This window comes from Otolemur garnettii, unplaced genomic scaffold (genome assembly GCF_000181295.1).
Source record: "Otolemur garnettii isolate 467f Iridium unplaced genomic scaffold, OtoGar3 scaffold00058, whole genome shotgun sequence".
NCBI lineage: Eukaryota > Metazoa > Chordata > Mammalia > Primates > Galagidae > Otolemur > Otolemur garnettii.
Window position 1 is genome coordinate 6,484,078 of NW_003852453.1, and position 16,730 is coordinate 6,500,807.

Below are 16,730 nucleotides of genomic sequence, written 5' to 3' on the forward strand. Positions count from 1 at the left end.
GGGAGGGAGGGAGGAAGGAAGGGAGGGAGGGAGGGAGGAAGGAAGGATTTACACATTTCATTTCCCTGGTCATAGGCATCCTTCTTCCTAGCTATAATCCTCCCAGGAATCTTGTTCTCACAGATCTCTTGAACATGTGGCTACTTAACTGTGCACCATGCATGTTTCCTAATCTAACCTGGAAGGCAGGCGATGGGATAATAATCATTTCTAGTTCATAGGGTTCTTACAAGGATTAAATTAGTTAATACACATAAGTCTACCAGAATGATAGATTGGCATACATTCAAAGAACACTGGCCACTAACCATCTTTTCATTTTATTCTAATGAAAAACAAATAGGAAGCACTACAGCTCTTTGTATGGAAGGTTATTCTTTTTTCCATTTATATGCTAGAGTAAACATAATGGAGTAAGAAACATTAAATTAATAGTGAGTTTTGACTGTAAGAACTGCTGTTCCGGCTTGGCGCCTGTGGCTCAAGTAGCTAAGGTGCCAGCCACATACACCTAAGGTGGCAGGTTCAAATCTAGCCTGGGCCTGCCAAACAACAATGACAGCTGTGACCCAAAAAATAGCCGGGCCTTGTGGCAGGCGCCTGTGGTCCCAGCTACTTGGGAGGCTGAGGCAGGAGACTCACTTGAGCCCAGGTGCTGTGAGCTGTGATGCCATGGCACTCTACCTAGGGGGATAGGTTGAGGCTCTGTCTCAAAAACAAAAAACAAAAAATGAAAAACAAACTGCTATTCACTGAACACTGCTGTTCAGAAGGAATCTCAGTTCGTTCATTCATTCATCAAACTTCTGTTTGTGTTCAAGCTAATATTTTAGGCCCTTGTGAGCAGGAATGGTTGGTATGTTTAGTGTCCTCAAGATGCGCACAGTCTAAGAGTAAGTGTAGCGTAGAACAGAAAGAATCAAGTAGCACAGGTGAAGTATATGTTAGCCTTTCATGCCAGGTAACGTGCAGGGATTGAACATGCAGGTATTAGGGGATTTAGGACCTTTTAGGATGGCTAATGGGATGAGCCAGGACTGAGGTGGAAATCTCAGGACTGGGATGGGATGGGGATGCTTGGGAAATACTGAGTGGCTGTGCTTCCACCGGGTCCTAGGGTGCCAGAGGGAACATTGGCAGCCAAGGCTGGTTTCTGCTTGGGACTGCAAGAGGGTGAAAAATCCTGGATATCAGATTAGGTGTTTGAACTTAATTGGTTGGCACTTGTGGGCTATTGATTATTTTTTATCTTGGTAGTGACGTATTGGAGATAACTTTGAGAAGATGAGAATGATGGGGGGGTCACTTCAAAGTTTCAGGGTCTGAACTAAGGAGGCAGCAGGAGGGAGACAGAAGAAATTCCCATGAATAATGTGAGAGACTAGAAAACTCGGCAATGGACTCATGGGAATGGAGGGGAATGTACCCATGAGTAAATGAATGAGTGAACGTGCCAGGCTCTTGGACGACTCTTGAGTTTCCAGTCTGGGTGATTGTTTAGGGATGGCGTTACTATTAGTAGAAATAGGAGGTCTAAGACATTAATTAGGGGAAGTTGGAACAGGCTGGGTTGGAACTGCCAAGCTAAGAGTCCAACAGACAAATGGAAATGTGGAAATAAAATCTGTGAGGTAACAGGAAACTTCTGGGCAGCGCCTGTGGCTCAAAGGGGTAGGGCACCGGCCCCATATACCAGAGGCGACGGGTTCAAACCCAGCCCCAGCCAAAAACTGCAAAAAACCCCCCCAAAAACAGAACTATGGTAAATACACACATAGTTTGAAAAGCATCTGAAGGGTATAGTTTGAAAAGCACCCTCCTGGCCCTGATTCCTGTTCTCTAGGGGACCAGTTTCATAGTCATTAGAACAGCATTGATTTCTAAATATCCCGAGGCTTAGTTTTCTCTGATTATTCATAGATGTGTTTGTATCTTCTAGTGTTTAGGTCAAACTTAAAGCACTAATAAACTTAAAGAAACTAGTATGTATTGTGATTTTCTTGGGCGGAGAACATTACCCCAAATCTATGATTTCCATGTTTTTATGTGAGCAATGGGAATACCTTGCAGGGGTCAGCAAGCTGTGCTCTCAGGCCACCTGACTGTTTTTGCAAGTAAAGTTTTATTGGCACACAGCTGCATTCATTTGCTTACATGTTATTTTCAGCTTTGGAACTGAGGTGGAAAACTCAAGTAGTTGCAACATGGTGGCCTGCAAGCCTAAAATATTTATTGTTTGGTCATTTAAGAAAATGTGTGTTGACCTGTATTATAGTTGATCCTGGGTAAGCATGCCTTAAAAATCATCTTAAAATTAAAAGTAAATAAAAAAAATGCTATCAGGCAGTGCCTGTGGCTCAGTAAGTAGGGTGCCAGCCCCATATACCAAAGGTGGTGGGTTCAAGCCTGGCCCTGGCCAAACTGCAACAAAAAAATAGCCGGGCATTGTGGCAGGCACCTATAGTCCCAGCTACTCAGGAGGCTGAGGCAAAAGAATCACCTAAGCCCAAGAGCTGGAGGCTGCTGTGAGCTGTGATGCCATGGCACTCTACTAAGGGCAACAAAGTGAGACTTTGTCTCTAAAAAAAAAAACTATCTTAAGGTCACTTAATTTCTGCCAAAATATTTCTGTCAAAAGTAAAAATAATGATATTTAGTGCTGACAGATTTACAGTAAGACTGGTATAATTTGTATACTTCTGGTAGTTTTTCTAATTGGTCTATTTTTTAGAAAACTATATGGGAATATGTATAAAGCACCATAAAAATACACATCTTTGATTTCATAACAGTTTTTAGGAATCAAACCCAGGAAATAATTAAATGGAACTGTATATATAAAAATGTTTATCTAGCATGATCAATAGTAGTGAAAAGTTGGAGAAAACCTTAATGTCTTTGTAGTATGTGATTATTTAATTCAGTTGTTGAATGTGACCTTAATTTGCAATCATTATCAATGCCTGCTTTGAATATTTATGTGCAAACAGTAAGAACCACTATGTACGTAGATGTGTCTACACTGATTACAACTGTGTATGCAGGGAAAAATGGCAGGATTGTGTCCTCATCTTATTTATAAATTTGTATTTCATGTTACGTTATTATTTTCAATAAGCTTCTTCAGTAGGAGAAGCAAAAAGATTTTTTCTCCAACATTAAAGTGACGTTATTTTTTTTTAATAGAAAAGGGAAAGAAATTCAAGCAACTTTGTATCCCTCACTTATTCTTCAAGTGTCTGCTCTTTCCTACAGTGTTACTGTTACTTATCTTACATGTGCCAAACAAAATGATTTGCTACTTTCTGCCTATTGCAATATGTAGGATACAGATTATGTTAAGGATATGATGTTCTAAAGTGCATTTGAGTTAATTGGAGAAGAAATTTGTTCAATTTTGTGGTTCCTGGATTCTCTCTGATGCCTCTTTTATTTGATATTGTTTTTTCTTGTTATGACAGAATGTTCTTGGGATTCAATACAGAATGTCTTTTTAAAATTCAAGGTTTATGCATAATTAGTTTTCAAATAGGTGATTACTCAAATGGCTTAAAATTTAAAAACATTATCTAAGGGTATACCGTGGTCTCTTTCTTCTCAAGCCAACCAGTTCCCCCTCCCCAGAAGCAACCAATGTTATCATAGAATGAGAGAAAATGTTTGCAAATCTTATAGCTCATAAAGTAATTATATCTAAAATATTCAAAGAATATATTAGAATAGAATATTCTATATTATTCTATATATATTCTATATATATTCTATATAATATATATATAGAATATATATAGCTCATAAAGTAATTATATCTTAAATATTCAAAGAAAAATATTCAATATTCTTACAAGTCAGTAATTAAAAAGATAAATAATCCAGTTTAAGATGTATTCCCTCTTATATTTCCTCTTATATTAATTCCTCTTGAATTAGCACATTCATAAAGAAGGCATACAAATGGCTAATATGCCCATGAAAAGTGGTCAACATCATTAGTCATTAAGAAATGCAAATTGAAACCACAGTGCAATACCATTTCACATACACTGGGATGGCTAGAATCCCAGTGCTTGGTAAGCATGTGCGGAAAGTGGAGCCCTCGTGCACTGCTGGGGGCAGTGTGCAGGGTACAGCCACTTGGGGAGACAGTCTGGCACTTCTTCAGAAGGCCACATATAAAGTCACCCTACGACACAGCAATTTCTTAGATGTGTATACTCGCCAGTCATGGAAATTTGTACATGAATATTCATAATGACTTGATTCATAATAGCCAAAAAGGAGAAACAACTCAAAAGTTAACCACTTAATGAATGGATATGCAAAATGTGGCGTATCCATTCAGTGGAATATTTGGCATTAAACAGGGTAAGTACTGAGATGGGCCATAACGCGGCTGAATCTTGAAACCACGGTCAGTGGAAGAAACCAGTTACCAAAGATCACATAGTGTGTGATTTGATTTATAGGAAGCGTTCAGAATAGGCCTATGTGTGGACACGGACGGTAGATTAGCTGTTGCCTTGGGCTGAAAAGGTGTATAGAAATGGGAGGGTGTGATTGCTAAAAACTGCAGAGTGTTTTTTGGGGTTGGTGGTGAAAATGTTCTAAAATTCATTGTAGTGGTGGCTGTACAACTGTGAATATACTGACCTATGTTGAACGGTATACTTTAAGCGGTTGATTTTTGTGATTTGTGAATTATATCTCGATAAAACTGTTACAAAATAAACAAAACCCAAATAAGCAAACTAGGCCTGAGCACTGTACATCCAGAAAAAAAAAAAAAAAAAGATTCCATCCACCCTCTGCTTTCCCCTTTTTGGGTCACAAATATGGTTATAGCTTAGTTCACTTAACCGGTTTCCTATTATAGGAAAATTTAGGTTGTTTCCAGTCTTTAGCTATAGTAAATGGCGGTGCTATTAATAACCCTTTTGTGTACCTCACTCCATAGTGGGAAAGTAAAGGTCGAAGTAAGAGAACGTTCTAGACAGAATGTCATGTTACAAAGATGTTGTAGGGGGAGCTGTGTCTCGAGAGTGAGCGATCATTTACCCCCATTCTTTGGGGTTTTGTGTGTGTGTGTGTGTGTGTGTGTGTGTGTGTGTGTGTCTTTTTTTGCAGCAAATTGGAGCTGCCTGCCCTTGTGCTCCCAGCACCCTGGGATCTTCCTAGTGAAATGCATAAGGCGTCAAGCTTCTGTTAATTGGCACCGAAGCTTTGTTTTTCCCCAGCCTTGCTGATGTCACCTTGTTGTAAAACGGCAGTCAATGTACAAAGAATTTTTAGACCAGAGGCTCAGCTGTCAAGGTTATGTCCAAGGGTACAGTTTAAATTATAAATAATAAAATGAAAATATTTTAGGGATACGTTTCCCTCCTTGGGTCTGCAGGATATTTATAGCTTACTTTTTATCATTCTAGGAAATCATTTCATTATCAAAACAAACGGATGCACAGTCCATCTGCATCCTCTTCTTTTCTGACACACGATCATTTAAAAACAGGACTTTGTCCATTTGGCCTCGGTTCTGCTCCCACAGATGCGGCAGAGCGGATGAACTGGTCTCTGTGTCCTTGGTGACACGCGGGTACTGAGTTAGGCCTTTGGATGTGTCTCGATGGCACGAGCCACATATTCTCCATTATTTGAAGGACCGGTTGTGCCAAGGACTAGGCTGCCGTGCGCGTGCTCCTGCAGAGGAGGGAACTGAGTTCTTGCCTCGTGTTTGTAACCTCCTCCCCCTGCTCACGATTACTGTTGTATTAGTGTGACTTTCACACTCATTCTGCAGTCTGGTTACCTTACCTTTCCCATTGCAACCAAGTCAGTGCCATCGACTTCTTTGTTAACTAGTTATTAGTGCAATAACTATTTTTCTCTACGTATGAGACTCAGTTCTAGATGCTGTAACATATGTAAAATATATATATACAAGAAGAGAGCCTTAGCCTCAGAAAGCTTACTGTTTAGTTAGAGATGTGAGGCCCACATAACAAAAGAAAACCAGTGAGGCCACACTGCAGCACAGAGCTCAGTGAGCAGGCCCCGCGCATAATTCTTGAGTTCACAGCATAGGCTTAGCTGTGTGGGGCAACGGTTAAGTGAATAGAAAGGGGTGAATGCAAACCGTCCCAGAAGGAGCAGCATGATAAACTCGGATTTCGCTCAGAATCTTGATGGCTGGTTCTGTCTCCACAGTGCTCAGCTGGAACCTTGGATTACATCTTACAACGTTGCCAGGTGGCCCTGCAGAATGTCCGAGGTGATGTGGACAATGGTGATGTCTCTTTGAAGTCCTTTGAGCCTGCAGTTTTGAAACAAGGAGAAGAAATTCACAACGAGGTGAGGCCTCTCAAGAATTCTGGAAGAGGGCAGTGCCTGTGGCTCAAAGGAGTAGGGTGCCGGCCCCATATACCGGAGGTGGTGGGTTCAAACTCAGCCCTGGCCAAAAACTGCAAAAAAAAAAGAAAAAGAAAAAGAATTCCGAAAGGTCCGAGAGTCTACCCTACTTGCAAGCTGACAAGTTAATCTGCCACAGTTCGTATTAGTGTGAGACATGAGACTCCTGGCGGGAGGTGCAGGAGGGTGATTACAGCAGCAGCAGCCAGAGCACCAGCTTTGTTCTCTTCTGTTTTAGCTCATTCTGGAGCCTGTAACAAAATACCACAGATTGGGCAGCTTCTAAGCAACAGAAATTTATCCTCACAGTTTTATTTATTTATTTTTTGAGACCGTTTCACTCTGTCACAGTGGGTAGAGTACTGTGGTGTCCTAGCTCACAGCAACCTCAAACTCTTGGACTTGACCAGTCCTCTTGCCTCAGCCTCCCACGTAGCTGGGACTACAGATGACCACTGACACCTGGCTAGTTTTTCTGTTTTCCATAGACATTGGGTTTCACTCTTGCTCAGGCTGGTCTCAAACTCCTGAGCTCAAGCAGTCTACCCTCCTCAGCCTCCCAGAGTGCTGGGATCGTAGGCATGAGCCACCATGCCCAGCCTTTTCACAGCTGGCAGATCCAAGGTGAAGTTTCCAGCAGACTGGGCCCTGGGCTGGGCTGTTTTCTGATTCGTAGGTGGCACCTTCTCACTCTGTCTTTACGTGGTACCTGGAGCCAACAAGATTCTTCCAGTCTCTCTTGTAAGGTACCTAAGCTCATTTATGACAGGAAGGCCCTCATCATCTGTCACCTCCTAAAGGCTACACATTTAAATACCATCACCTTGGGTGTTAAGATTTAATGTATGAATTTATTTTTCACTGAGTAGATTTTATTTTTAAAATTATTATTATTATTATTTGAGACAGAGTCTCACTATGTTGTCCTCAGTAGAGTGCTGTGGTGTCACAGCTCACAGCAACCTCAAACTCTTGGGCTTAAGCGATTCTCTTGCCTCACCCTCCCAAGTAGCTGGGACTACAGGCGTGTAGTTGTTGTTTTTAGCAGGCCTGGGCTGGGTTCGAACCCACCAGCTGTGGTGTATGTAGCTGGCACCCTAACTATTGAGCTATGGGCGCTGAGCCTAATTTTTTTTTTAATTTCAGAATATTATGGGTGTACAAACATGAATTTTGGAGTGACATAAAGTTTCAAATCATAGCATTTGCAGAGCTCTGTTTCTATAGGGTGATGCAGAGTCATCCAAGTGAGACGTATGTACTGACGGTCCCATTATTGAGAAGAACCTGGAGCCACAGGAACCTGCGTCTCTTTAAACAGACAGTAAACATGCCTGGCCTTCACTCCCAGTTCAGACCTCATCTTCGTCTTATTAATCTGTTCACAAACCTGCCCTTTGTTCTGGAGAAGTAAACTGTCTTTACTAAGGCGTTTGCTATATAAACCTTCTTGCAATGAGAGTTGACGTACAGGGCAGTCAGAGCTTGCTCACAAGACGTGCTGAAGGATAGTTTCCCACCAGGGACCGATGGAAATTCAGGGTAGGTCCTCGGAGCGAGTGCCAGTGCCTTGCTGTTTATTTATAAAATTAGTCGTAGTTTTATAGTGTGTCAGATCAGTAGGTTTGGATTTTGTGCATCAGTGTTTCAGAAACTTTACTGTTCCCATTAAAAACCCTGTCAATATTTGCGTTGTCTTTGGACTGCATACATTGTTAGCTATATCTTTTTACATATATAAATTGCTTTTAAAAGGAAACCTTATCTTGCCGCTTTAAGTGGAAATCCAGTATCATGAGCCAAAAGAAAAAGTAACCAGAAAAATACACCCAATGAAAACAGGGAAATGATATTACATTCCAGTGGGTGTTCTTGTCGGGAGGAGGCTCTGAGCCTAAAGTCTCCTTTCTTCATGCTAAGAAGGGAGATTAGTGGTAATGGTTTCACAACTTCATAAATTTTCTGAAGATCATTGAACTCTGCACTTAAAATGTGTGAATTTTATGGTGGGTAAATTATACCTCAAAAAAAAAAAAAAGAACCTGTTAAAAGGAAAAAAAGAGACTAACTTGGTAGAGAACTATTGAAGATCATTACCGATCTGAGACTTTCTTTTTGATATAATAAGAATAATTGATGAAGATTTAGAATACAAAAATGTTCACCTTTATCCTTCCAATAAATAATTACTGAGGCTGGCAGTGATGGCTCCTGCCTATAATCCAAGCACTTTGGGAGTTGAAACAGTAGGGGGCCTGCTCAATATAATATGATTTTGCCCCCCACTCTCGCCCCCCAAGTAAGAAAAATTAGCTGACCGTGATAGTATACATCTGTAGTCCCAGCTACTTGGGAAGCTGAGATGACAGGATCACTTGAACCCAGGAGTCTGAGGCTGCGGTGAGCTACGTGACAGCAAGACCCTGTCTCTAACTAAATAAATTAGTTAGATATATAGATACAGAGATAAATAAATTTGTATATAAATTTGCAGTAGGATCTCCATAGTTGACCACCTCTCTACATTGCCCACCTGCTTATGTTGAGCTGGTTTTTGTAGAGCAGACATGCACCAAGAGTTTGCATCAGCCCAGACAGCCTCGTTCTGGATGTGGAGGGGTTTGTTACAGTCCCTTGGGTGGTCAGCTTACAGAGGTCCTACTGTGTGTGAGAATTACTAAGTGCCAGGTACTCTTCTGGGCACTTTGGGATATACAGGTAAAAAAGGAGATATTCTAGCCCAGGGAGATGATGATAAATAGTAAACCTAGTATATTAGTCAGTTATATAGTTTGTTGGAAATTGACGAGTGCTACAGGAAAAAAAAATCCAATGAAACAGGACAAGGTAATGGAAACTGAGAGAATTCCCATTAAGAGGATGTGTTTTGAGCAGAAATTGGAAGGAGATGAGAAAGGGAGCCACATGGCTATCTGGGGAAGAGCATTTGGGACAGAAAGAACGATGACCCCAAAGGTGAGCGTAGGAGGATTCCTGGTGTCCAGGGAATCGGTCAGGGACGGCAGCATCAGAGAGGAGGCGCGAGGCTTCTGGTTGCAGGGGGAGAGGTTACAGAAATAGCACGGGGGGCCTTGGGGGCAGCGGATTATACAGGTCCTTGGAGCCCCCTGTAAGGACGTGGACTTGCCTTTTTAGTCTAAGGGAGATAGGGAGCCACTGAAAAATTTTGAGCACAGAGATGCATAAGATCTTTTTAATGCCTTTAAAAGATATTTAATATCTTGTGAGCTGCTCTACACTTTGTGAAGCACGGTTGTAATCTCCAGAACCAGGACAAAGCAGTTCTGCCTTCCAGAGCGTGGTGGCCACTGCTGACACGAAGCTGTGGGTCTGGCTTTCTCCCCGTCATGGTGCCCGATGGGCCTCCCAGTTTCTTTCCCCTTAGTCCCTCTGGTGACAGTGCCAGGTCGCTAGAATTTCAGGAAAGATGTGCATCTGTGGACCTGATGACTGCACTGAATTAGTCCCACGAGCAAAGTTATGTCTCTCTCCATATTAACAGTGTATAAATTCAGACTGGAAAGTTAGTTCTTCCTTTCTTTTTTTTTTTTTTGAGACAGAGCCTCAAGCTGTCCCCCTGGGTAGAGTGCCATGGCATTACAGCTCACAGCAACCTCCAACTCCTGGGCTCAAGCGAGTCTCCTGCCTCCGCCTCCCAAGTAGCTGGGACCACAGGCGCCCGCCACAACGCCTGGCTATTTTTTGGTTGCAGCCATCATTGTTGTTTGGCGGGTCCGGGCTGGGGATTCGAACCCGCCACCTTAGGTGTACGTGGCTGGCGCCTTAGCCGGTTGAGCTATAGGCGCCGAGCCAGTTCTTCCTTTCTCTAGAAAGCTCTCAATATTATGGGTCACGCTAGTGGCGTGGCTTCTGTCTTTGACATACTTACGGGCTGGTACATTTTCCTGTCCTTTCTGGCTTTTTTCTGTGACTGACTGTGATGTTTTGTTATCATCAGCGGATGGAGGAAATCTCTAAAATCACGCTGTTTATCTAACTGTAGAACATTGCCAACAGTGGAATGTTGTCGTCTTAATCCTGCTGCTTCACCAAGTCTGCCTTTGACGTTGTGTATGTTGGGGAGGTGGGGTGGTGTTGTACTGTATCCGAAACCTTCCCCCCTCGAGACTAGCCTGAGGTTGAACGGAGAGAATGATCCTGATCCTAAATAGCTTGTGTGCCAGCCTTCCCCAGCCCCCAGCCTTGTGTTCTTCAAGGCCATCTCCTTACTGTTAAGAATTAACTCCATATGTCAGGCACAGAGTTAGAGACTGGGCTTTTGCCATACAAATTGGCCTGGGATTGAGGGCTTGCACGCTCACACTCGGCCCTGCTCCGCTGTTAAACACAAGCACAAATGTCCCCAGGAGTCCCCCCTTTTTTCTGTTGTTTGCTTTCCGCTTTCTTCAAGGCCGTGTGTCTTTGCGGGACTAATTATAGGATGGAGCCCTTGGCTTTGCAGGCTGGAAGCTTTCGGGCTGTGTGGGTTTGAAGTGGTTTGTTTTCCTTTTCTAGGATGGTTTTCTAACTAAACAATTTGGGAACTTCGGGCTTAGGAACTGAGTACCTTCTGGAGGTGTGTTTTCCAACTTAAGATGCTTAGGAAAGATTTTCATTCCCTTATAAGCAGAGTCTTCCTCTATGTTATTAAATGGTTTATTTTTCTTCTTAAAAGTAATACAATGTGGAATTCAGTCTCTTTACTTAGTAAATTTCTTCTGGAAGAATGTACATTCTTCTTTTTTTTTCTTGAGACAGCGTCTCACTCAAGTTGCCCTGGGTAGAGTGCTGTAGCGTCACAGTTCACAGCAACCACAAACTTGGGCTCAGTGATCCTCTTGCCTCAGCCTCCCAGTAGCAGGAACTACAGGCACCTGCCACAATGCCCAGCTAGTTTTTCTATTTTAAGTAGAGACAACATGGCCCTTTGCTCAGGCTGGTCTGAAATTCCTGAGCTCAAGTGATCCACCCACCTCGGCCTCCCAGAGTGCTGGGATTACAGGCGTGAGCCACCGCACAGGCCCCAGGAATGCACATTCCCGATGGCATGGTTTGTTTCTCATTTTCTGATCAGACCTTCATCTTCCTTATAGCTGCTATGAAAGGACCTTCCCAGGGTATCTCTCTGTTGATAGACCTTGGTCTAATTTCTTTCTCAGTAAAATAACTTGCTTCACTTATTACAGTGAGACATTAACTCCACAGTGATGTTCCCACATCTCCTAAGGGAACTGATCGGCTGACCTGGGAATAAGTCAAGAGCCTAAACACACTTGGCAGAACGAAAGTAGATGACATTCTTTTACCTGTAGGAGTGATGGAGATACAATTATATGGTGATTGAGTGGCTCGGAAATGTCATCTTCAGATCTTACTAGCTTTGTTCTCCAATGCCTGGGGGCAGGTAGGTGGGTCGGTTCTGTTTTTTCCTCCCTCTTACACTTTTTCTAGGTATTTTGAGGAGAAAAGACCTCTGGAAAGATCCCTTTTATGGCAGCTCCGTGGAGACTGCGGTGTGGGTAAGAGGGTGACACAGATGACCCTGGAGTTACTGTGAACATGTTTTCATTTTTCCCTGAAGATTCAGAAGGGGGCTCAGGATCCTGCAGGGCCTCTAAGCCGTCAGTCTGCCTTCACTTCTGCTGTCTATGGGCGTGGATTCCCTTTATATTGTAATTGTTTAAAATATCAGACAACAGGGAGTTTTTATTTAGTGCACGATCGAGATCAGGGAATATTATTTGGTAGCACAATGAAGACTCTGAGAACCCTGGAGAGAGCTGGGCTGTCTCCCTGCTGTCACGTCCTCAGGGGCTTGCGTCACCTGTGGAATGTTCTTTGCCATCACATCAGGGTTTGTCTTCCTAATGGCTTACGGCTCCATCTCTGCTCTGTGAGCGCTGAGCCTCCTTGGAGGGCCTCAACTCTGGAGCAGGTTAGGGCTTCGCCAGCCCCGCCACGCGGTTAGGCCTATAGTGTTAACGTTTCTTAATCCTTAACATGGAGAGGCTTCCATTGTCTTCTGACTCCTGAGCTTTGGTCCTTTTGGGTTTTGTGCAGTGTCCATGCTGAAGCTTTCCTTTCTAATCCCCAGAGTTTAAGGAAAAAGAATTTTTTTTCTTTACCTCAAACTCTGAATCCAGCAGCTAGAAATATTTTTGCTTCCTTAATTAATTTTAAGAAAAGAGCCAACCACTTTTCTTGGCAATGGGGGAAGTGATGAAGTTGGCATTTGATTAAAATCCTATGATATTTTTTATCTACAACGTTGAAATGAAAAAGTCAGGTCACGGAATTGAATAAAATGCATGCCAGGGGATTTTCTGTCCACGGAGATTGTATCTCATGGGAAATACTTCAGCTCATGAATAATGAGCTGTTGAGAGTCAGTCCTGGGTGCTGAGCTTTCCAGACTGGTATTAGTGGAAAGGGATGGGCATGAGTGACATGAGTGTTGAAACTCTGCCTGCTCAGAAAACTTTATATGCTTGTCAGATGCTTGAGGGCAGCAAGTTTGAAGCTTTGGAGTCTTGTTGAGTTTGTATTCTTAGATACAGTTTATTATGGACACATGTAACCCTCATTGCAAACCTATGTGGTTCTTTTATCATTATCCCCATTTACAGATAACAGATGATAAGTTATTCTGTATTGGGACCTACTTTTTTTTTTTTTAAAAAAAAGACAGATCTTATTCTGTCACTTGGGCTAGACTGGTGTCATCCTAGTTCACTGCAACATCAAACTGCTCAGCTTAAGTGATCTTCTTGCCTCAGCCCTTAGAGAGCTACAAGTGTGCCCCACCATGTCTGGCTAATTTTTCTCTTTTTTGTAGAGATGGGGATCTTGCTCAGGCTGGTCTTGAACCTTTGGCCTCAAGTTATCTCCCCCGCTCAGCCTCCCAAAGTGTTCACATTACAGGTGTGAGCCACCATGCTCAGCCAGAACCCGCTTTTAAACTGACTCCAGAGCCCTTATTCTTAACTGTAGCCAACTCCCTGCCTCAAAAGGTAGTGGGCAGATGAAGGCATTATTTATTATAATGGACGGGGCTCTGTCTTTGCTTTATTGTCCAATACCAGAGTCCCCAGATATGTCCTTTTCTTTGTTTCTGAGTTTTAATTTCCTAAAATCCAGATTCTAATGTATCCTGGTAAGTTAGATGAACTAATTACACGAGATATTTTTTTTCCTGGGACTCTGGGTCACCAGGGCTTCTGCACATTGTCCTCTTCAGTGGAAATAACCAGCCCAAAGGCTGGAAAACTTTTTAAAACCTTTTCGCCTCTACTATCACTAACGTGGGGCTTAATGATTTGTTGACAGGCTACTCCTATAGTGTGAACTGATTTCATGTGCAGTCCGTGAAAAAGAACTCATTTTTCCTTGTAATAAATACGTTGTCAAGCGTGTATCCTTACAGAAGCTGAACTGTGTGCTTGTGTTCGTTCTCCTTTCAAAGTGCTCAAGTTCACTTCTGTTAACCACTGTCTTTTAATACCACAGATAAGGTGTAGCAACTGTTGTCTTAGCATGGTCTACATTCCTTTTTGGCTTTGTTTTGTTTTGTTTAAACAGGCTTAACTGAAATCAGTTCTACATATCAAACAAACATTTAGTTAATGTAAACTAAAACCTTTTCATATGACTTGGGGCTCTCAGGTTACGCATTTGAGCCATTTTCACCATTGTTAAGTCTTCACAAGTTGCTTTTGTTTGCCTCTTGAAAGTTCAGTATGGATAAACAAACAAAAAAATTCTTTGTGGTAACAGGTGAAGATCATAATAGCTCTGTATCTGTGTATGGAACACGATCACCTTAGCAGAGCCAGACAACCCAGCATGGCGCTCTGATTGCTCCACATTTCTCTAGAGGGCAGTGGGAATAAGAGCTTTTGGAATCAAAGGAGCTGTATTTCGATGTTAATATTTAATTTTCAAGTTAAAGATAAGTGATAAAAGACTTGGAAAATCGAGAACAATTTCTTATACTTCCACAGCTCACTTTAGCCTCTCATCTGCCTATGTTGGAATTATTTCAGTTGCAAGAGAAGGTTCAACCTGAATTTGGCTTAAGTAAAATGGGCTTTAGGACTAGCTTGATCAAGAGTCAGCTGATGTCACTAGGACCTGTTTGTTTTTTTCTTTTTGGACAGAGTCTGACTTATTATACTTATTTCCCTCAAACCCAATTCTGGTTTTCGGACAGTCTTACTTAGATACTTAATTCTCCTCAAACCCAATTCTGTGAATAAAGAAATGTGGCAGGCTGATGGGCCTGGACCTGGGCTGCTCACTACACTCTGGGTATTGGAGCTGGAGCTCTCTCCAGATCACATGGACTGAGGTTGGGAAGGGATAGGGATGGGTTACCAAACGCTTAATGGGGTTTTGCTAGAATAGAAGGAGGAGTGAGGAGTTTACTATAATAGATTGATAGGCAGGAAGTTATGGGTGGAGAATTCCTGATCCCAAAGTCTGAAATTAGAAATGCTCCAAAATTCACTTTTTGAGCACCAAAATGATACTCAGAGGAAGTGTTCTCTAGAGCATTTTAGATTTGGGATTTTTGGATTTGGAATGCTCAACCGGTAAGTAGAGAATACAAATATTCCAAAACAAAACACTTCTGATCCTAAGCATTTTGGATAAGGGACACTCAGCTTATGCTACTATTTTTGCTATTATTCATTCATTCATTCATTCATTCTGCCTGTTATCCTGTGACTTGATTGAGGTGATAAGTGACAATTCGAATGGCTTTAATGTATACCTCCATAATTAATTTCGTGTTGTTTGGTCATGTGGGCTAAGATTATCACTGGCTCTTCCTGGCTGATGGATAAGTTTTTATTTTAATATTAGAAACTTATAATTGATATCTCCTAATACAAGTTTTTTATTTTAATACCAGTCTTTAATAAAACATTTTGTTTAATTATTATTTTTTTAAAGAGCATTCATTCTCCCTTCCTCCAAAAGAAATGGAACACAATGTGAGATCTCACTGGTGGGCCCTCCTCCCCTCTCCCACTCCCTAGTTTCAGTATCAATATTAAGTTTAAGAAACAGTACGAGGATTCCTGCCCTGTTTCTCCCCATTTATATTTTTCTACACATTCTAGACACCTTGGATTCCTATATACATTTTAAAACCATCTCGTCCATTTCCAGAAGAAAGATTGATGGGGAGTGGGGTTCACAGATGAAGTTGGGGAGAATGGTGGGACGTGGGGCATTCACTGCAGCTGGACCGGTGGGGGTGGGACGGGATGGGTTCTGGGGCAGCCTCCCACATGCCTGTCCCTGTGGACGTTTCCACTGTAACTCTGGCCTGAGGGGAGGGCAGAGGAAGAGTAGGGGACGATTTTGTCTGATTATATCTTTCCTATTATATGTTTCCTATCGGGCTGTTGTATAATTTAGGATCTCAATATCTGTTGTTGATTGCTTGATAGTTTGCTCACGTCTGACTTATAGTATGATTAAGAACCCTTCCCCAACCTGAACTGGGTTGTCTTTCCAAGAGGACCTTTAAGACTGTTCTTTCCTTGAGTTTGTGGAAATAGTCCAGAGTCCAGATTATACCGGGAACTGGTCAGGCTGAGCTCTTCTCCCCTTTCCTCATCCTACAGCTGTGAAGCTAGAGAAGAGAACTGAGTAACGAAAGGTTTTGTCTTTGCTCGTCCATTACAAGGGCCTTATAATCAGCACCTCCTTTGTGGTTCACAGGTCGAGTTCGAGTGGCTGAGACAGTTTTGGTTTCAAGGCAATCGTTACAAAAAGTGCACTGATTGGTGGTGTCAGCCCATGACTCAGCTGGAGGAACTCTGGAAGAGGATGGAAGGTGTGGTAAGTGCCGGAGTCTGGGTCCGTGCTGCCTGACGTGCACAGGCAGATGCATATTTAATTATTGCAAATTATTGCAGTAGGTTGTTGTTGATAAACAAAAAAACCCTGAACAGCCAGGGTTTTGTCAGTACAACTGCATTTCAGTTCAGCACACAAGATTTGAGTATTTTCTGCATGTCAGGTAGTGTGCCAGACATGCGTGGGGAAGTGGAGATGAAAGGAGAATAGTTCAACAATAGCATCCAAAATTCATTTGCATTTTTATATGTATCAGGGCCTATTCTAAATATTTTCCCTGTATTAACTTTGAAAATTCTTACACCAGTGCCTGAAGTATAGAAACTATTGTGGGCCTTAATTTATAGATGGAAAAACTGAGGGGCAGAGAAATGAAGCGCCTACTCCAAGGTCGCCAGGCCAGTGGCAGAGCTAGAAGGAAACGCAGGCAGCCCAGT

General features: G+C 42.3%; 1 protein-coding gene across 2 annotated transcripts in view; it reads left to right on the plus strand.

Moving 5' to 3' along the window:
- FTO (FTO, alpha-ketoglutarate dependent dioxygenase) overlaps positions 1 to 16,730 on the plus strand; it is a 402,518-nt gene that overhangs the window by 179,097 nt on the left and 206,691 nt on the right. For both annotated transcript variants that reach the window (XM_012806866.2, XM_023514740.1), the window contains exons 6-7: positions 6,202 to 6,345; positions 16,156 to 16,275. In XM_012806866.2, coding sequence (XP_012662320.1) covers positions 6,202 to 6,345; positions 16,156 to 16,275 — 264 coding nt within the window. The remainder of the gene's footprint in view (positions 1 to 6,201; positions 6,346 to 16,155; positions 16,276 to 16,730) is intronic.